We start from the raw sequence: 22,780 nt of genomic DNA, 5'->3' as shown, positions 1-22,780 counted from the left end.
TTTGCTAGGTCTGTTCCCTAAATTTGCAGAATTTTATGATGAAAGAAAGTTAGAAGAACAATTAAGCCAGAAATTAGATTTAAGGGCTCAGACGTGAACTTAAGTTATTTGTTACCTGTTTTGTAACAAACTATTAGATAATTATAATTCTTTGAATCTTTTCAATGTAAAAATAATAAAAACAGCAGGGGTGATTTATTAATCCTCACAATACAAATAGTGTGAAATGAGGTCCATGAAAAATTTGGTTTACACATTTCAGGACGGCAATTATAGGATTATCACAATCGACCCCAAAAGTGAACGAGGTTTTACTTGTACGTATTTGGTTGTTTGTGATATAAAGCTTTTTGGTACCAAGACTGGACTGATCTGTTTTTCAGCAGCTTTATAAATGGGGCTGGTATTTCTGTTACATTTTGGTATTTTAGAGTTACTGACCACACTATATTCTTTTGTTCAACATGGTACAAGTGTGAAGAAGAAACCTTTGCCTCATATTTAAAAATGATATGAGTATCAGGACCTCTGACTCTTTTGTTTAATTTTTTCATTACGGTGAATGTTTGAAAAACATATGTAACCCTGCATTTGCTTTCAATTAAACCTGAAAACAGCACCCTCAATCTTCTGATATATTTCCTATCAGCCCTTAACCGTACTACTGTAGAAGTTAAACACAAACGTTGAAAAATGAACTGTCAAAATATTCTGACAGGATGTTAAATGTAGAGGAAATGGTTAGACTGTTATATAAATTACACAGGTTTCCAGGTTCACAGAGCAATTGTCTGCTGTGCTGGAAGAGTCTGTTTTCCTTATTGTACCCTTTATAAACAGTCAATAATAATAACTAATTATAATCATAGGATATAGCATTACAGTTTATTAAGAACATTAAACAAATGCTTTTAGAATAAATATTATAATTACTTTCTAATTTTACACTAGTAGTTTGTCATGTTACAAAAATGTTATTCCTACTTAATAATGATCAAAACTTGTTATAACATCAAATAATCTAAATTCTATCTTACATTTCTTGAAGCACAATAACTGTAACTACATACATAAGTAGGTGTTACTAATTATTATTTTAACTTTACCCTTATTATAGTTGAATACATACCAATCAGGTATTGTTAATTATTAGTTTTACTTTATCATTACTTTTGTTTAAGAAGATAAAGATATAACGTGTATTTAAAGGCATCAAATCTGTTCCGCTGGCTGTACCTTGTTTTCCAAAACCAATTTACTTGAAGTGCTCAGCTGTGATGAAACTGAATAACAAAACAAACTAATAAAAAAATGCCACACATTAGCACATTGTTATTTACGAATGAATCTGTCGCCCTGGGGAATAAAAATAAATGATTAGATGTGAACTAAACAAGAATCCACTGAAACCTAGTTACTGGGACGTGATTTGTTGTTAAGCATAAGGAAAGCTAGGAAGATTATTACTGTCTTAAGCAGAAGTAAAATGGAAAACTTCACCAAATTGAACAACTCTACTGTGGGTAACTGGCAGAGCAACCCCCAGAGCTTCATGATGACATTTCTCAATGTCAAATAAAAACCTTCGTAAATGTATATTTTATAATGTGTGGGGAGTTGCTGCTGCTGTTATCCTTTTGTCCTCTTTTCTGTGTTCGTATCAAGAATTCAGATTACTGATACCTTTTAAAAATGCATTTCCAATGATTTTATAAGCCAACATAAATTTGAACCGTGACGATACAGGATAACATGTTTATTTGGTTATTTCATCACAGTCTCTTTTATTTTTAATCTTGTTCAGTCCCTGTGATGGCAGTAATGCACAATCTATTTTGTTGTTGTGTTGAGAGTTCTTCAGGCTCAAGAACATTCTGTCACTGTGCTCAGTATATGGGTTTGGGGGGGGGGGGACGGGACGGACATTTTCATTGGCTAAAAACATGTGCCTTTTTTCTCCTGCAGTACACAGAAGGTTGGTTAGTTTGTAGTGCATTCTGAGATGCCTAGTGCTGAACGGTGCTAAATAACTATACATCTGATTTGACAGTTCCTTTTTATTATTGTTACTAACCCCTGTGCCAAAAGGCTAAACAAGCTCCTGAAATCAGTCCCCATATAATTTGTGCAAAGGAATTTGAATTTAAGTTGAATTTAAATTGATTTTTTTTAATATAATGACAGTTTTTAGAGGCATCTGGTTAGTTCATAAATGGATTTGGGCACAGCATTTGGGCTTCATGTTGTTACACCCTTCCTTTCAGCAAGTCAAGATATGGTAAAAACATTCTTCTTCTGTATATTAACCATTGTCCACAGTAAACAGTACTACAGTATTTGCTCACTGAAAACAGCATCCTCAGTCTTCTGCAGACCTGTCCATTCTTCGTTATCCTTTGAACCTGGAGACCCAATTTCAATCCTCAGATGTACTAGCAGGTTTATCCCTCTGGTTAACCAACATGAAACCAGTTTATGCATGTTAATGGGTGAGGAAAGCTGCAGCAGATTCTAAACATTTTGGTAAACCACAAGAAATTCTGACAATCAGTGTGTTTACATGAGCATAAGAATTCCGATATTTTTCCGATATCAAAAGTCATGTAAACACAGTTTTCGGAAAATGTATCGGAACATTCCGAAAGTCAATTTTCGGAAAACAGCACCTAGAAATTTCCGATTAAATTCCGAAAACGAACAGAATGTATGTCATGTAAACACACTTTTCGGAAAACTTATTCCGATAGCGTACTGCACATGTGCAAACATTGACCTTCATTCGTGCACGTGGATTTAGAAAACAGAAAATAATAATAATAAGTAGTCAGTCTGCATGCATCTATTTGTCTAGTTAGGAATAAAGTAATACATTTGTTAAAGTCCGTATGTATTTTCCGAATAACCCATACTGAAGCAGCAAATGTATTCCAGCTTTAAAATGACGTGATAATTTAAAATAATGTCTGCAAAAGAAACTGGTAATATAGAACAGGATGAGCTGTTGGAAAGGCTGATTGCACATTCTGGGGAATCTGAATAGAGGTATAGGATAGTAATCTTTGAATTTAAGACCAGACACTGATAAAGCACTTGAGTTATTGGATTGGTCTCTGTTCTATTACAGAAATGTCCGGTCTTCAAATCGTACTTAGGCTACTACAGTACTTTGCATGCGAAAATATCCTGCGTTTTCCGAAAACTTCAATCCATGTGTACAGTTGAATTCTAATTAGATTTTCGATCGTTAATCATGTAAGCACAGAAAAGTGACATTTTAAGAAAATCCGTTTTCTGATTCAGTTTTCCGAAAACATTAGTTTTTGGAAAAAGCTTTGTCATGTAAACATACTGAATGTCTGTTATTTGAGACCTTGCTTATTCTATAAAACCTGCATCACAACATCTGACGGTGTATTTGCTTTCACTGGATATTAAAAAAGAAAGTGGTAAGGATTAGACAGTCACAGACTGCTGGACATTCTTACTCTGGATAAGCACAAAGAAGAAAAGACATAGCTCACAGTCCCTCATCCTGGTCATTAATGGCAGTTAATTACAGCTTTTGGACTGGCATGCTGAATGTGCTTTTTTTGGATTGTAGTAAATATTGTAAGGAGCTGTTATGTTGGGCAGTTGGTACTGATTGTGCATGATACTCGTAGTACAGTACAGTCAATTAATAACACGGCATCATGGTAGTTTGTACGCATCCCACACAATCACAAATGCAAATATGACTACTGCACATTCATCTTCAAACACACAGTGAATTTGCCAATGAGCGTCACATTTGTGGATAGTGTGCTTGCTAGCAACTTGCCTCAACAGCTTTTTTTGGTAGTTGTGTAACAAACTACCAAATCACAAATGAACTTAATACCTCAATGCACAATAATTGTCAACAATTCATTTGAATTTTACTGGGAAAGGCTAGTGATTTTACAGATTTTGAGCTAGTTTCAGACAATGTGTCATGCTTTCATTATATCGTGTTTATGCCAAATACCTGACAATGTCCCAATTTCTATTTCCTGCAAATCACACTGTTATTGATTTAAGGGGAGGCAGGAGCCATAAAATGGATAGTTCATAATAAAACTTAAACTACAGCAGCCGACATGGCTGGCTGCCAAAAAGTAAGGAAAATGGAGAGTTTTGGAAGCAAGTCTTATTTGATTTAAATGAAAAACAGTACAGTTAATAATCAGTAAAACAGATCCACAGCAGCACAGGCACTTATTCTAATTGCAGACAGATACTGAGTGCAATATGACTATATTTGTCAGTGCTTGATTATGATTCTTAATTACAACAGTGTGTTAAGGATGTTAACTAAGTTTCAAGTGCGAGGATTTTGTGCATAGAAGAATAATTACACAGCTGGCTTATCATGTAAAAATACAATAAATATTACTCAGGGAGGCTCGGCTTGAATGTTTACTTGTTAAAATTCAGTTGTTTTTAATGTGTTAGAGCTGCATTCAAATATACTGTAGAAAGCTTTCGAGTGATGTGCAATTGGCTGCCTGCTATTTTATAAGCTACGAAATGTAATTTTTAAAGACCATTTCTTTTTACTCACATAAAAAATGCCTGTAGCACAGGCTAACTGGCAACGTTACAGGTCATTTGTCACTGCCTCCTACATTGCTTGAATCCAATTAGCCTCCCACCATCCTGTCCACATAAAATAAATGAGGTCTAGTATTTTTTTGCTTCTAAAAACTAGAAGTTATGCAGTTTTTTCTTCTGAAGGACAACATGAACTCAAAAGGACTGGTAACTGTAACAAGTGATGCCTTGTTAGAAATAAACATTGTTGTTTTGACATCTGATGCTGGGTTGTTAGATACTAGAGATACTAGAGATACTAGAGATACTAGAGATATATTAACTTATGAGATTTGTGACACTGTCTGACACATGTTGTATTTGTATTTTCTTTGAGTGTCATCAGACAAGGGTTATTGGCTACAAAGCATCATAAAGATAAGTAACATTGCTAAGATCGGTCAAAGTGTCTTAATAGTTGTAAGAGCCAGTGCTATTTAGTGATAAAAAATGAAACTTGATCCACAGTAGGTGTTCATTAGATGGTGCTGGCACTTACTGACGTTGATTGTTTTTTTCTTTATACAATACAAGTTGTTCAAAGTGTGAATATTTCTAGAGAAATTACAAATTGACAATCTACTAAATACGCGAGTTAATTTTCTGTTTCTGTTTCCCCACAGATATACACACGCTACGGGAAATGTTACACGTTTAACTCTGGCCTAGACGGCAATCCAATACTGACCACACTGAAGGGTGGAACTGGGAATGGCCTGGAGATCATGCTGGACATTCAGCAGGATGAGTACCTTCCCGTCTGGGGCGAGACCGGTGAGCACAGCAAAACCAATGCCTTTATTTCTGGGGGTAAACGTTCACACACGTAATCAGAGCTCTACTTTGGCAGGAATTAGTCAACAAGAAACACACTACTTTACCTTTGCTGCACCCTATGTTGTCACATTAATATTGTAACAAAGGTTTTATAGTCCATTTATCACTGGAATAAAAATCTTTAAATAAACAGACTGTTAATATATATACACAGTCTGACTTGATAAGAGAGAAAGGTGGAAAATAAGGGGCTGTAAGCAAGCAAATGTACATGTTTATGCAGTTAAAGTTGTTTTGCAGAGGTCGAGGTTATATCTGAACTTTAGTGCACGTCATTTCATTTCTGCAGCACTCCCTTTTTACCGTAAAAGTGCATTTTTTTAAAATGCATTTAATAATAAAAATATGTAATGTTGCTGTCGTATTCCTACCTTTGCCCCCTGACGGCATTGTGTTCTCATCTAACCTTGTTATCGGTGCTCTTTATCAAATGTTGTGCTGCAAGACTGTCTGGCTATCCAAAGCTTAGAAGATGCTCTGCCACCACCCCTACAGTTTTTCCTGATTTACCTATTGGCAATGAATGAACTTATTTCAATCCTACAACTTCAATTTTATTATTTATTATACCTTTTTACACTGGAGCACATACATAATAAATACATAATACAACATTTTAACTATGTAACCACTTTGGGCACCATTTTGAAGTGCAAAGGCAAATTAAAAAAGAATAATATTATTAATAATAATAATAATAATAATAATAATAATAATAATAATAATAATAATAATAATAATAATAATAATAATATAAAGCAAGTGAGAAACCGCTGAGAACAATAATTGAACAGCTTCTCCCAGCTACTAAGTTACTAGTCTGGATGCATTACAATTGATGTATGTCTCTCTGAAAATGTGCTTTTGCCTTTGAATTTCCAGAAAACACACTTAATGATTGCCAGTGACAATAGATTAACTAGGTTAATGTTTTGAGCCAATAAAATTGATGTGAGATGTATTGGGATTGAAATTCTGAATGATACCAAATCTGGCATATTTTGTCTGTTACTGTGTTGTTGGTCAAATGGGCCACTTACACAAGGCAACTTTACTATACTGTAGGTTACATGCAGCTACAGTAAGATGTTCCACTTATGATAGAAAGTCTCAAACAGGTAACTGGCTTCTTTGGGAAAGACCAACAGTCAGTCTCAGGCAACCAGTTGTGTGCAATTTTAGAAACTAGTTATGTGGGTTTCTGTATATGAACCTAAAGTGCAGGGGATATAGCCATAAAAGAGAAGATTCCCACTATAGTCCTAATTTGTAGCAGAGCACCATCTTCTGTATCAACAGAATCCTGTTTTTTTTTTTTTTTTTTTTTTTTTAAACAAACAACAAAAATTTTATCTATTACTGTAATAATATGTGTTTTTTCCATCTTTGATCCAACAAACCCTAGAAGATTTAGTAAATAGAGTCACATAAGATTATGCAGATAATTATTATCTGGACCATTGAGTAATAAAGCAAAAGCATGACATAATGACAATTTAACCTTCCGCAGAGACAAACAAATGGAAATGTTCAAGTCCATTTGTTAACAATAAATGCACTAATTCCATTTTCTTTAATATGAGCTGATGAATGTGTAATATGTTTTTGCTGTACTTGTTTAGATTTCTGAATCAACCAAAATGTGACATTCCATGATAAAAAAAGTAGATAAAGTAATCACTAGAATTTAATTTCAGTGTTTTGAGTGTCTTCTTCATTGTGTCTAGCTACATCTAGCAGAGACTTATTCAATATGGCTATACCTTGCTTTAGGCTTTGTTGGTGGTTTACAGTTGTTGATGTCACCTGTCAGTCACTCAGCTAAAATTATGATGGTTTAATTACTATTTTTAAATTAAATTACATTGTTTTAATTCATGTCAGTACTCTGTACCACTTCTCATTGTTTGGTGACACATTCCATTGCATTCCTTGCTGGATGGACAAAGAAACTAGGGCTGGGGCCAAATTAAAACTTTAACAACTCGCTAATCGCACTTCACAAAACTGTATTTAATAGCGTTTTCTTTTTATGAGTAGAAGAAATAAGATGCTTACAAAAAAAGACAACTATTAAATACAGTTTTGTTAAGTGCGATTAGCGGGTTGTCAAAGTTTTGATTTGGTCCGGGCCTAGGTCAAGTTAAATTTCCACTTAACACATGCTGGCCAACCTGCTTTAATGTTCCAGATGGCACAATAACCTTGCAGCATAGAGAAAGTTACTTTTATTACAGCCTCAAACTGTTATTTTTGCTCTTGCAAACACATCTAAGTGCACTTAGGCTGTGTGGTCCAGTTGTTAAAGAAAAGGGCTTGTAACCAGGAGGTCCCCGGTTCAAATCCCACCTCAGTCACTGACTCATTGTGTGACCCTGAGCAAGTCCCTTAATCTCCTTGTGCTCCGTCTTTCGGGTGAGATGTAATTGTAAGTGACTCTGCAGCTGATGCATAGTTCACACACCCTAGTCTCTGTAAGTCGCCTTGGATAAAGGCGTCTGTTAAATAAACTAATAATAACTTTAGACACGAGCGTTGAACACTTTCTAACAAATCAGTCATTCCAAATTTTGGACCAAGTATTAACTAAAAAGGAAACAAAAATAACCAGCTATATAGAAATTAAAGTGTGAGGTAAACAATAAGTTGACAGTGGAATGGCAATTAAGAGTAGGGAAAAGTATTACGTTACATCAATTTACACAAAGCACATACATTAACTAGACTAAAATTACATACATTCCTTATGTAATTACAAAGTTTTGGAAGTCAGTAACCAGTTATTGCCCTGTATTGTAGTATTACCAGGGCTGAGACACTCAGCAAGTTATCAGACAATCAGGCCCAGAGTTGATATCAGAAACTATACAACTAGTTTACAGTCTTCTGTACTTTTTTTATCCTGTACTGTCACATATTGAAAACTTGACTGATATTGGGTAAATAAAAATGTAATTTGGACTGTTGGGCAGGGTGTTGCTATTAGAATCTGTTGTTATCTTTTATGACCTGCTGTATTCACAGATGAGACCTCTTATGAAGCAGGGGTCAAAGTTCAAATCCACAGCCAAGATGAGCCTCCCTTCATAGACCAGCTGGGATTTGGTGTAGCTCCTGGTTTTCAGACATTTGTGTCATGCCAACAGCAAAGGGTATTTAAATGAAGTAACATTCACTACGCCCACCACCTTCACCATCCCCACCCATTTAGGGCATTTAGTGGTTATAGTTTATAAATGTCTGTATTTGCACCCAATGGAAGTGTGGGGTTGTGTATTAAAACATGCACTATTAAAAATTATATTTACACAAAGAAAAAACATTTATAGAGATAGTTTCATGGTCTCAGTTTTTTATATTTTAACAGAAGTAATGTAAAGAACCGTACAATAATTATATGTAAAAGTACTACAGGTATTACATGCAGTGTTTTCAGTCAGTGTCCCCATTGAGTAAATATTTAGTTATATGCTTTTGAAGATGAAAAACATAATTTCTACTGTTAGGATTTAGAATACTAATTTTGATATGCAATTTTCTGGTGTGGATATAATTTCTATGAAGGGTGTTTGTTACCACCACTTTACAAGCCTGTTACACCAAGGTTGGAATGCAATTAGATACAGTACACACTGCACATTTCTAGTTGGCTGCAGATCAATAATCCTAATCTCATGATCAAGTGCTCAAGTGAAGTTGTTCAATAGAATGAGAGACTGTCCTGATTAGGGGTGTGTGTGTGTGTGTGTGTGTGTGAGAGTGATACAAGGTAATGTAGAGCCTTTCATTGCTGAGATTTATTTCTGCTGAATTTGTTGCAACAGTATGCTCTGAGATTTCAATGAACACTGCACCAATAAATGTTTCCTTGGTGATTTAGTACCATAGTATCATTTAAAGCTTAGGATCAATTAAAGTATATATTATTTTTTGACAATCTGGGGGGATTTAATCTGTTTAACATCAGAGTCACATCATTGATGTAATATAATAGTAAACCATACCAGATGCAAAGAGCACTGTGCTTTGTAATGCACCAAATGTGGCAAGCAGCTAGTGGTCATGCAGTGTAATGGAATCATAAAGCAAGCTTAGAGTGGTCCTCCACTATTACAGTATGCAACCGTGAACTGGTTGCTTTTTTTCAAAATGGTGCTATACTTCATGGTGTCATCCATGTCACTTTAAAGCAATGAATTCAGCAAAAAGAAAGTCTGATAAAATAGATGGAAGTCCAGGTGAGTGATGAAAATAGCATGGGGGGCTGGTATTCTAAATCAAATAATTCCGACAATGGAGAACATAACTGAAAATGCACAGAAAATTGATGAATGGGTAACTTTTAGCTATGTTCAAAAACAACATTTTTGAGAAGGTTATATTTTAAACAGATCTGAAAAGGACCACAGATTTTGCAATGCTTCTAAGTGCTTTAGCTTGGTATACATAACTTGAACTGATGACTGGCAGAAGAGACTTGACTATATATCAAATACCAAGTTATGCATGTTAAGCCAATCAAAATGTATCTTAAAAGATGAAGTAAGAGGTAGATTAAATAAAGAATACTTCACCATTTTAAAGTCTGTGTTCTTTCCCTGTGTTCTTACTATACTCAATCAAACTTGCAGATAGAGAAGGGCCTCCCTCAAACAAACCACTATGTGAGAAATTGAATGCCTGTTTGAATTAGGGTGATCACCTTTTCAAAATGCAAAAACGGGACACCTGCCGTTTCTTATGCTGGGACATATTTACATATTTGTTTTTTAACTTTTTTGTACTGATTAGTTGTAGTGATTGTGAGAGTAAAATTATTAGAAATGGAACCAGCATAAATATTTGCGAGCTAGTTTTTCATTAAAGTCTGTATTTGAAATAGGTTTATTTGTAGCTTTTATTGTTCTACACTATTTGGCTGTCACTGTGGTTGCTGTTCTGTCTCGATGGCAGCACGCTGTGTTTATTCATTTTGAAAAAGGGAAACTCAAGAAAGAACAGAAATGCAGCACTCTGACACAAACACATGTTGATGGAGAGTCGTTATCGGCATGAGATGAGATGTCGGTGTGGTTCAGTTGTGCGTACCATGTGAAAGATTTCTGGGGGTGCGCCTGGATATATACATACTTTTTTTTATTGTTTTATCTGGCGAGCGAGCGAGTGTAAGGCATTGCAAAATAATACGGCAGAGGCGGTGCTGTGATGCGCTATAAACAGATATGCTATGGTTTGACTGTGGCGCTAAACTGTAAGATTGCACTGTGTCTACACATTTGGGACAAATGCCATCCCGGAGACATTAAGGCTGGGACCTGGACTTGATCATTACATTCCGGGACTGTCCCGCCCAATTAGGGATGGGTGGTCACCCTAGTTTGAATCCTGTCATGTAACAGATGCCCCCTTTGTGTCAAAAAAGGGTTAGTTTATATTCTTAAAATGTTAGCTAGAAATAAAAGAATGTGGTTCTATCATTTTCTGCCATTAAAACATACTTGAAAAATCTAAATATACATATAACAGTTCTGTGCTTTAGTCATATTAAACACATGGCCGCCATCTCTAAATAAATATCTATTACAATGATGGCCTTGTGGTCTTTCTTGTGCATTATTCTGCATCCATCAGCATACTACCAATAGTTTACCAAATACTTTCACGCTCTATTACGCTGTTCCTATGGTACGGTCAGTGTAATCTTAAAAAGTGCAAGCAAATCTACAAAGATGCATGTTGAATTCACAGAGAAGGGTGGCGAATACAGAAAAGCATGAGGGAAATAAAAATGGGCATCATCTTAAAAGGGTGGCAAATACAGAAAAGCATGAGAGAAATTAAAATGGGCAGCATCTTAAAAGTGTGGCGAATACAGAAAAGCATGAGGAAAATAAAAATGGGCAGCATCTTAAAAGGGTGGCAAATACAGAAGAGCATGACTGAAATAAAAATGGGCAGCATTTCCGTCATACGTTTTTATTTCCGTCATGCTTTGTTTCTGTCTTTATGTATGACTTGCACTCTTGGGCCACCGTATTTGTTCCTCAGTCAGATAGGTTATTAAATATACACGCTTTCCTGACTTAGTTTGTCCTAAGGCTGACCACACAGTTATCCATGTCCTATCGCTACTCATGTGGATGGACAGATGTATGCAATGCAAGAGTAAACAACACTATATTAACCGCTAGTAACCACCAGAGGGCGGGGCTGCTGTAGCCTCCATGACAGGAACAGGCAGGAAAAGTAAATGCAGTACTCAGAGACTCATGAGGTTCAATGCTGGGGGTGCACTTTTATTTCTATTAAGAATGGAATAAACAATAACAAACAAAATATGCCTCTTCAACTGAATTTTAACAAAATAAGATAAATAGCTTCAATAATATCTCAGGCAGCAAACCTTTGTCCTCAAGCTCTTACTGAACTGACTAACAGCCACTGCTGTGCTTAACTACAAGGGGTACATGCTTGTGAAGACCAGTTTTAGTATTAGTAATATGCAAATTATGGCTGCACTGTTGTTTTTAAAAGCTCTTAGTCTTATTACACTTTGATGTATCAACATTAGCACTGAGATATATTGCAGCCTCCTGTAAGGCTACATTTAATTTTATTACATATTGCCTTAGTTCAAAATGTGTAGCAGTAAAATGATTCATATTATTTCTGAGTAAATTCCAGCCTTGAGCCACATGACAGTATAGTAATTTGTATTATGCAAATCCTTCACTGAATTCTTAAAAACAAGAGTCACAATAATAATTTAATGAAAAATAGTTATTGGGCTTTCATGGTGCCTGCAGGTGGTTAGTTTTTATTACATTGGAAATAAGGTGTCAGAAAAATAATATGTATTGATGACAGCCCTTGTGGTTTTTAGAAAATATTACATTTTGAGTACACAAAAAAGTTAAGATAGATGTCGCTTGATTTAGACTGTTTTCTTGATGTCACAGTGTATTCATAAAAAGAGAGTGTAAGATAAAAGTACATTGTACTGTTTCATACAAATAGTCATTTCTCAGGTATACTGTCTCAACTACTGATATTAGCACAGTAGTATAAGCAAATACAAACTTGTAATCCAATAAGTTATCTTTTGAGGGGCTCTGCTAACTTTTCTTCAGGGTAATACTGTACTTGGTATTCAAATCATGCTTTATTCCAATGGTATTTTTAAGATTGTTCCATAAGAAACTAAAAACTTTGTATCTAAAATACAGGATAATTTTATTGGACATTAGAAATACCATGAACAAGTGTTTATTTAAATATGCTTTTTCCTGCATGTATAATTTAATCATGATAGGTTGCATATCTATGTATCTACCATATGCATATACAGTATGCAAAGTCTTACTCCCCAAACAGTTCACATAAACAGTTTTAAAGTTTTCTATCTCAAGTCGTGGTTTAGACAGCTGAAAACTACTACTGTTTAATTCGACAACCTAATATATTGAAAAAGCCGACAGGATATTGTAGCCTCTGAGGTGTTTACACAATTTTGGTTTGTGTTGTCTGCACAATGTCATAAACACAAACTATACTGTCAGATATAAAACTCATTTACCATTCGCATATCCATTTTAAACCTGCCAGCTTTATCTAACGGTTGCACAAGGAATTTAAAATCACATATATAATGTTTCAGCTCGTGCCTTCATCAGTGTACTGTATAAATATGGATGTGGTGGTAATATTATATCAGTCAGGAAGGGGGAGCTCTTTGCAAACAGTGTGCTAGACTTTTTTTTTCTTATAAGTTTTAACATATACTCTGGATTAACAGTTGCAGAATTGTCAAAATTCTAGTACATCTTATCCTTTGGTGTCAAGTTTTAAAATATTCCATAACTAAAAACAAAGTAGTACATTTTTTTTGACAAAGATTTCAATGATTTCAAATGGAGGCATTGATAAGTTATGATTTAGGAATACTGTGGCCTGAATTAGTACAATTCACGGTAAAGCAAGATAGGATATGAAAGTGCATTAGGAGATCACTCTGTGTGTGTACTGTACGTTATCATTTTCATTAACTTCATCCTGCTGTGCAAATCATTAGGAAATTGAAAGCAAGAGTCAGTGTAAAAGCCCAGGGGTGAAGCTACATTAATTCAAGCAAAGAGATCTTGTACTGACAGATAAACCAAAATGGAGAATTATATCCCGTCGACTGGGATTTTATAGGTTCCATATGTAGCTTCATTCAAACATCTCAGATAGGTTCTCTGGGAGTATAGAATGCCTGCCTTGAAATGAATTCCAAATTGGTTAGAACATAAGTATCCATGGAAGTCAGCTGAGCTGCAACCAGAGCTAAAAATGAACAGTTCAGATGATTGAAAATAAAAAAAAATATGTTCAAGATCAGTAAACAAGTGCAAGCTTTTTCTTTTTTTTAATATATTTAGAAGAATCAGATTTTCTTTGCAGGTACTGGCCCCACTGGATCACTGAAAATCGTTTACCATTTTGATGCCAGGTTGTATAACTATAATATATATAGTTTGCTACATTAGCCAAGTCTTGGGTGAAAAAAACATGCTTTTGTGCAACAATAGAATACTAGCTTGTATGTTTCTCACATGTTTCTCACATTTAAAATGGCACTGAAATCTTTACCATGCAAGTAATACTGTACACAAATTGACAGATTGACTGACCAATTCATAACACTTTGCAATAAATGTTCTATTATTGGAGCTTAGTACATAGGTACACTAAAAGCAAGTTCTTAAAAAGGGGGTGTTGTCTCCTTTCAATTTATACTACCAAACTACCTAAATACAGTACAACCAACATGTCTCTTTTCGTGTTTGTAAGTGAGCATTCTGATTTTTTTACATTTATTCCCAAATCATTTGCAAGAACTACTGAGTTTTTATGATTCCTTAGTTGTACCTGTGTTCACTTTTAGTAACAATAATAGTAATTGATTTATTATAGCAATCTAATAATTTTATGAACAAGATTCTTCACTTTATTATTTGCATGTTGGCTTCAAATGTGTGAAAATACAGTATGCTATATGGGACAGTGTGGTCTGGTTAAGGACATTGGTTTATGAGGCAGGTTCTAAAATAGATACATTGATAGGCCTCAGTCTGCTCCTACTGTACTGTTTAGAGTTGTGCTTTCTTAATGAACCCATTCCTTTTGTTTGTGTTTATTTGTATGTTTGTTTGGTGTGTCAATCATCTTCCCAGACGAAACAACCTATAAGGCCGGCATGAAGGTGCAGATTCATAACCAGAATGAGCCTCCGTTCATTCATGAGCTGGGCTTTGGGGTGCCCCCGGGCTTCCAAACATTGGTTTCCATGCAACAGCAGCGGGTAGTGTACCATCCAGGTTTGCTGCATGCTGCACCGAAGCCCTTACGAGTTGGAATGCACCATGACGTCTATGGCTTCACCTATCTCCACTCATCTTCACTTCGAGCTGACATGTGCTTGAAGGCGTTTATTCTTTCCTGAGCGAGTGGTTCTCTGACTGGTTGTGCCAGACTTGCTCCCACCCCCCTCAGTGACGCACTCACACACAGGCAGTCTCCGCTCTCACTCACACAAGCACCAAAACACACAGAGAATGCTAACAGAGCTGAACAAGAATAGCACAGTTTACAAATACACATTATTTACATAGTACTCCCATCCCCTTCCCCAGTCCATAATCAGGTCCATTCCCACATTGTTCCCAGCTTTATGAAGCAATGTTGTATTGTTTGCTGACTGACAGAGTTCCAAGCATGTTTTAGCAAGCGCACAGCATCTAAGACATTTTATATACTGGTACACTGAATTTTCGTGCTGATGCTCATGGTTTTTCTATTTCCAGCCATGCTTGCTTGCTGTTGCAGTCACTGCTGTTTTTTCAAACTGTAAATAAACCTGACACTGCGTACAGGGATTAAGTAGCCAAGGTACAGTACTGAGGTAATCGCTCAGTAACGAGGTGCAAACCTTCTTACTACAGTAAAATGCTGCCTTTTTTATTGAAATCTATGTGAATGGTAAGGCAACAAGATGAAAACATTTGATTTGTGGATTAGTAAAAGCAATTACTACAGTATAAGCAATGTGTTTGTTATTTAAATCTATGTGAATGGCACATAATGAGATCCAAACAGCTGAGTTTGCCCTGTTTGCCTTTGTTACTGAAATCAACGGGAATGGCAAACGGCAAACGCTATTTGTCCGATATAAACGGCTGCCCAAAATAACTCTGGACGGTATAAGTGGTGGCGACGGTACTATTAATGTTTTTGCTCTTTTGGTTGTTGTGAGGTTAAAGGTTTTCTAAGCCAGGTGACTTTGTTTTGGGGTATTTTTAATATAGAAAAAACAACAAGCTATCTCATTGTAGGTAGGAAAACTGAAAATAGGTGTACTAGTAACTGCGACAAGCAGTGTTGTGTGATGAACTGCCATTACTGTCTCTTTTGTGCAGTGGTTAAGATGCTCATCCGTTTGCATACAGCCTCCACCATTTAACACATATAATTGATGGACAAACTGCATAACATTCTGGGATGCTGATGAAAAATGTATGTGCACCAAATCAAGTCTTTTATGTAAATCACATAGTATAAACCTAGTAAAAAGATGGAGACTAGGCAAATCATGGCGGGCAATAACCTGTGTTTAAAGTACTAAAAATAAACTACTTGAGTTGGAACTACTTGAGTTGGAAGCTACAGCAGCTGCAGAAAACTATAATTTAATTTTGATAACTGAAACTTGGCTTACCCCAAGTGACAGAGAGCAATACTCAATTAGTGAGTGTAGTCTGTTTGAGATAAAATCAATGGACAAAACCTGTGCGAATCCATCTGGATCAAGGTAACAAAGAAAACAAAAGGACTGATGCAAGGAGTGTGCCACAGGCACCAATGACAGTGCAACTTTATACAACAACATTAGAGATGCACGCAAGGAAGGGGACACCATAATCATGGGTGACTTCAACTTCCTGGGTATCAACTGGAACAATCACACAGATTTGTGGAGCGACAGAACTGGAAATGGTGGAAATAGTGGAAGTGGAAAATGACTGCTTCTTAACACAATTTTTACCAGGGAGAGCTCTTGCCTCAACTTAATATTCTCAACGGACAGGGTGAACAACATAGAAATCATGGAACCACTTGTAACAAGCGATCACATGATCTGAAGCCTACTGGAAATGCAAAACAGCAACATCCAAAACACTGGTCTACAATTTCCAGAAGGCCAACTTTGAAGGAATGAGACAAAGCCTGCACAATATCTCGAAACTAGCAAATCCCCTGGTGCGGATGGCAAATTCCTAAGAGTGCTTAAAGAAACAAGGGAGGTCATTGCCAAGCCAATGGCGAAGATTTTTCACAAATCAATCAAAACAGAGGATGTCCCAGCTGATTGGAGTATTATAGTCAAGGCTGTATTTTATTCACGGTTAGTTTCTTGGAAATGATTGAACAGATTGCATAGAGCAGCACGATTTCTTTAAAATGTGAGATGATATTTTTATTATTTATATGTACTATATTATTATTGTTTTGAGATTCAGCTTTTATTAGGGAGCTCCACTAAATCCCTTGTTTAGAAAGATACAGGGTATTAATGCTTGAGACAGAGTAACCGTCTGCCGTGTGGATGCGTGCATTCGCTGCTGAGTGACAGGCAAGAGATCGAGGCGGAGGTTGAAGTTGATACTCCCCACAGGCGAACATGATTTATTTACGTATTGTAGCGCTGAGCTGCGGGGTTTCCAGGATATAATGAGACAGACAACAGTTGCAGTTCAAAGCAGTAGGAAACAGCTGTATTTTTATTTTATTTTTTAGCTTTTTGTGAACAATGGCTCTGATTCCTCTCACTCGTAAACTCAACCTGTCTTAACTCTCTCTCAGTTCTCCCGCCACCAGATCCCGCTTCTCTTTTTCAAACTGTCATCTCCACACACATACACAAGTCCTGCCCCCTTCCTCACTCATTGGTCCAACAAATCAGTCAAAGGCTGTATTTTATTCACGGTTAGTTTCTTGTAAATGATTGAACAGATTGCATAGAGCAGCACGATTTCTTTAAAATGTGATATTTTTATTATTTATATGTTGTATATTTTGTACGAAATATTATGAAATTTTGTATTGGCTGTTGTTCCACGAAGTATCTAAGAACATTTGTTGTATAACTGTAAAGAAAATGGATCGGTTTTGAATGTGACAAGGCTATTCTTCTGCTCTAATAAATATAAATATATATCGTGAAATATATCATTTTAGAATGTGATGTGCCATGAATTAAATTATTTTTTACCGTGAAAAAAATACATGCATTGAAGGATGCATTGAAGGATCGACAATATCTCTTCTTATTTTTGTACAGCATTCTGATTCTGTTAGATTTATATGAAAATGAAACTTTACTGCTGTGTAAATCAAAGTAAGATGGGGTTCAGAAGCATCATGTTTTTTTTTTTATTTTTGAAAGATTTTATTTTATGATGAAATTCTTTATCTTGTATCATTAGCTTGCTGCTTTCCCTGGAACAGTCTTTGCAAACAACAGATAGCTTTGTCTCCCTTGACCCACTTTACCATAAAACAGACAGACAAGCTAAAAGACATCTTTGAATTATCACCGACACTGGAGATGCACTCAGAATTATATATATATATATATATATATATATATATAAAACAAAACAAGACATCAAGATGGTTTACATTCAATGTATGCTCCATTTCAATAAACTGAAGTAGTTTGACAGAGGTGTTCTGTCCATGGAATCTCCTATCAAGCACTAAACCTTGATAATTCTGACTAGTGAATTAGTGTTGAAATGAGCCAGCAAGGCCAATAAACCAAATCCAAAATACTGCGTAAATAAATTAGATGTTTATAATTTCTTTGCCTTGCCACTTTATCAGGACATGTACATATCAGGTTCAGCTGGGCATCATGATTACAAATGTGGCATTCAGGTTCATCCCAGTTGCTTAATTGGATTGAGATCCTTAAGTCTCTGGCATGCTCTTCAAATCATTTGCACACGATTCTGGTATGGCAGATGGGTGCATTATCATCATGAAAGTAGTCATCGCCGTCAGGATTGCTGGGTAGACTTAAACTACGGGGTTTGTTTGGTCCTAATAAAGTGTCAGGCAGTTTATGTGGAAGAGGTTGTTTGATTTTGACAACTTTTACTTTACCTTTGGCATTTTCTGCGTAGTGGCTGGTGATTTTACAGTAGTACTGACATAGTGGCTGGTCATTTTACAGTAGTACCTTCGTGGTGGCTGGTCATTTTACAGTCATGCAGCGTAATTATAAGAGTAGCCAATCACCTTTGGGATGAAACATTTTTCAATTTCAGACATGAAATGCGCTTAAAAAAAGAATAAGTATAAGGAAAATTGCAAATCATGGCGGTGAGAGAATTTCTTCTACAGTGCAAATATAGATTTGCTGAGTGCTGCCGACTTTTTGAGAGAGACAATATTGACCGGGACACGGTTCAGTTTGTATTGTCAAATTACACAATCGTTTTTATTTTATTTTCTAATTATATGTATTTCGGTTTTACACATAAATATTGAGTTACCGTAGCTAATATTAGATTAAATGTCAGATCTCTCAACACTTGTTTAAAATTACATATTAGTTACAGTGGGGTTACCATGGAATTAAAGCAATTTCTAAGGCTCTGAAACCACCGGTTGATGCTTGTCTCGGAGGGTCCGGGAGTGTCCATCTTTCACTAGACATTACCAAATGTCAAGTCCATATACCACCACGAATTGGACGAGAATGGCAGATGTAAGGCGACTTTTAATAGGGTAATTTATTACACATATACTATTTTTTTAATTGATTGGTTCTAATTTAATTTTCAGTGATCTGATTGGCCAAATTAGTATGCGTAATAACTGTAATTACTGCACGTACTAAAGTCAAATTAGAACGTGTACTAAATAATGTGCTTTAGACCGGGATGGCCTTCCATACTGAACCGTCTTAGCTCCTGTGTGCAATGCTGTGCCTGAAGCACTATAGTGGGCATGGATTGAAAGTCAACATACCACGTGACTGCATGTATACCGGACGTGTTGGGTGTTTTTGTCGTTGGTGTTACACGCTTTCATTTTTTTCAAATACAATGGCTGCTGAAGAACGAGGTAGTAATTGGAGTCGGGAATAAGTTCAGGAATTGTTAGCTTTACGGGCTGACGAGGAGGTGAATTCAGAAATAAAGGAACGATGCATGATGCTGTCATTTATGGGCCAATCATCATTGCCATGAAAATGATATGTTGAATGACAGGTTTGAAAGTTCCCTTTGACTGTGTGAAATGATCCCTTTGGCTGCGTGAAAGGGTTATGACAGTATTATACTGTCATAGATCACGCAATTTCATGCTGTGTGAATGGGTATTTTAAATACATTTTGAAATGTCTCTGAGACGTCTCAGAAGCGGAATTTGTCTGTGAGCTGAAAAGACTAAATAATGTAGCTGATATTTGCAATCCCATTTCATCAACAAATTCACCAATACCTTATTGTTTCTGGCACTCTGTGTAACAACATCTTGAATAAAAAATTACCTAATTGTGTGTTCCATTTCTATTAAATGGATGTAAGCTAAACATAAAGGGTTTTATAGACTGAAATATTGTAGCCTATTGTCCTTTCCAAGGGTCTGTGCATTTTCTGACTGTCTCCATTTCCCAAAATGTTCTGCCGTCCTCAGGGCATCCTATGTCACCTGTGATTGGTATTGCATGGTTTCTGCTTGTCTGTTGCACTGAGCTTTTACTTCCCATTTGGCATACAGTAGCAATTACCTAATTATACAATTATGTAAGAAAAATATTTCAGGACGTTTTGGACACAAAAGCCCTAACACTTGTGTACATCCGGAAAAATAATAATTCACATGGTCCACAACTAAATATGTTTCTTCTGACCTGGTAACTTTTTAGCTGATGTACCTCCCTCCTCCCTGGGGGGACTGCAAGTCGACGCCGATAGAGTCCGAGTTTTTCTCCACCTACAGCATCACGGCTTGTCGCATTGACTGCGAAACGCGTTACCTAATTGCGAACTGCAACTGCAGGATGGTTCATATGCCAGGTAAGATGAAGCCAAGGACCATGCCAGAAACAATACATATCTACAGTGAAACATGGTGCATACCAACAGCTTTGGTCAGAAATACAGCACACACTATTATCATGTTTTATCATGAAATTCAATCAAACTTTCCGGAGAGTGCTAGAATTTAAACACACATATTTTACTTTTTGCTAATGTTGTCAGCAATATTTATTTGTATTCAGTTAACACATCTTTGAAAATTGTTTTCATTTTGATGACAAAGCTGTGGCTCTGAAATGGTAATGTAATGGTTCTGTAGTAAGAAGTATCTACAGTGAGATGACCTATTGATAGAATGCTACCATATATTTTAATATACCTGTGGTATGAACCTATATGGATCAGTACCAGCGCACTACTGTATCAGGATCACTGTGTAATATTTGTTCCAAATCCATTGTATTGTCATTGCTGGTCTGCTAATAGTTCACCTGGGATTCTTTGGGGTAATGGACTGGTATTAAAATAGCATCTCTGTGGTATTTGAGAAAGGCATTATTGTTTATAATCCACTATATGTCACTTCCTCTCAGGAACTCCGATGAAAGCACCTTAACACAGACATATAAAAAATAATAAAAATACAATATTTTGAGTAATTGCATTAAGAAAACCAGGTTGGGAGCTACATACTTGTAAGGTATGTTGAATTCACCCCAGTTTTGTGTATTTTTCCCCTGTAGGTAATGCCATTGTGTGTACCCCAGAGCAGTATAAAGAATGTGCAGACCCAGCATTAGGTAAGAACATCCTGTCTTCATTAGTTTGTTGTCCAAAGTAAACTATGGAGCGCCACTTGTACCAAAACTATTCATCAATTAATTTTTCAATTCATCAATTCATTTGTCAATTTGTTCATAAATTCATCGATTAATTCTTCAATTCGTCCATCAATTCAGAAATTAATTTGGAAATTCATCCATCAATTAATCACTACATGGATAATTCATAGATTCATTTGTCAATTAATTAATCAATTCAGAAATTAATTCAGCAATTCGGCCATCAATTCATCAATTATTTTGGCAATTCAACGAATTCATCAATTCGTGCAGCAATTAATGAATGAATTAGTCAATGCATCCATATGAAAGGCTTGACGGGCTTCTGGGTGAATAGATTACTCCATGATTGTCCTGCAATTAATTGAAAGGATGAATTGCCAACTGTCAATCTCGTAAATAGAAATGCATTTATTTTTTTCAATAAAGTAACGTATAGCATTATATTCACAATATTGATTATAATTAAGGAATACATATGGGCTTCCTTATGAATAGTGCAAAACACAAAGCTATTCCTTTTGATTCATGAATGAGATTTTGGGTAGTTTTATCTGCTTATGTCATATTGGCACTAATATTTAAATTAATAGAGCCCAGATTAAAATAGGGTTTTCTCTTAGCACACATTTGTTTAGGCCTTTGTATTGCTGTGTTATTTATGGGTGACCCATGAATACTGGTAGCTATATTGAAGTCATGGCAATGAACAGCTTTGTAGAATCGTTATCATAGTTTTTGTGTCTGTGATTTAAAGGCTTGAATGGTTAGATCGTAAATACATGGAGCACAAAAACATACTTGTAGACCCCACGATCTACCCCTCTGATCTCACTGTACTCACCGATCTACCCCTCTGATCTCACTGTACTCACCGATCTACCCCTCTGATCTCACTGTACTCACCGATCTACCCCTCTGATCTCACTGTACTCACCAATCTACCGCTCTGATCTCACTGTACTCACCGATCTACCCCTCTGATCTCACTGTACTCACCGATCTACCCCTCTGAGCTCACTCTACACACTGATCTACCCCTCTGTTCTCACTCTACACTGATCTACCCCTCTGATCTCACTCTACACACTGATCTACCCCTCTGATCTCACTCTACACACCCATCTACCCCTCTGATCTCACCGATCTGATCTCACCCCTCTGATCTCACTGTTCACACCGATCTACCCCTCTGATCTCACTGTACTCACCGATCTACCCCTGATCTCACTCTACACACCGATCTACCCCTCTGATCTCACTGTACTCACCGATCTACCCCTCTGATCTGACTCTACACACCGATCTACCCCTCTGAGCTCACTCTACACACCGATCTACCCCTCTGAGCTCACTGTACTCACCGATCTACCCCTCTGATCTCACCGTACACACCGA

General features: G+C 36.3%; 1 protein-coding gene across 5 annotated transcripts in view; it reads left to right on the top strand.

The window, feature by feature from the left end:
• The window catches only part of asic1c (acid-sensing (proton-gated) ion channel 1c), a 326,563-nt gene that overhangs the window by 284,379 nt on the left and 19,404 nt on the right, over positions 1-22,780 (top strand). For all 5 annotated transcript variants that reach the window (XM_059022992.1, XM_059022991.1, XM_059022990.1 and 2 more), the window contains exons 2-5: positions 5,235-5,385; positions 8,473-8,600; positions 20,426-20,576; positions 21,284-21,340. In XM_059022992.1, coding sequence (XP_058878975.1) covers positions 5,235-5,385; positions 8,473-8,600; positions 20,426-20,576; positions 21,284-21,340 — 487 coding nt within the window. The remainder of the gene's footprint in view (positions 1-5,234; positions 5,386-8,472; positions 8,601-20,425; positions 20,577-21,283; positions 21,341-22,780) is intronic.

This window comes from Acipenser ruthenus, chromosome 4 (genome assembly GCF_902713425.1).
Source record: "Acipenser ruthenus chromosome 4, fAciRut3.2 maternal haplotype, whole genome shotgun sequence".
Classification (NCBI taxonomy): Eukaryota; Metazoa; Chordata; class Actinopteri; order Acipenseriformes; family Acipenseridae; genus Acipenser; species Acipenser ruthenus.
The sequence above is the reverse complement of the archived record's forward strand: the minus strand, read 5'-3'. Positions and strand labels throughout refer to the sequence as shown.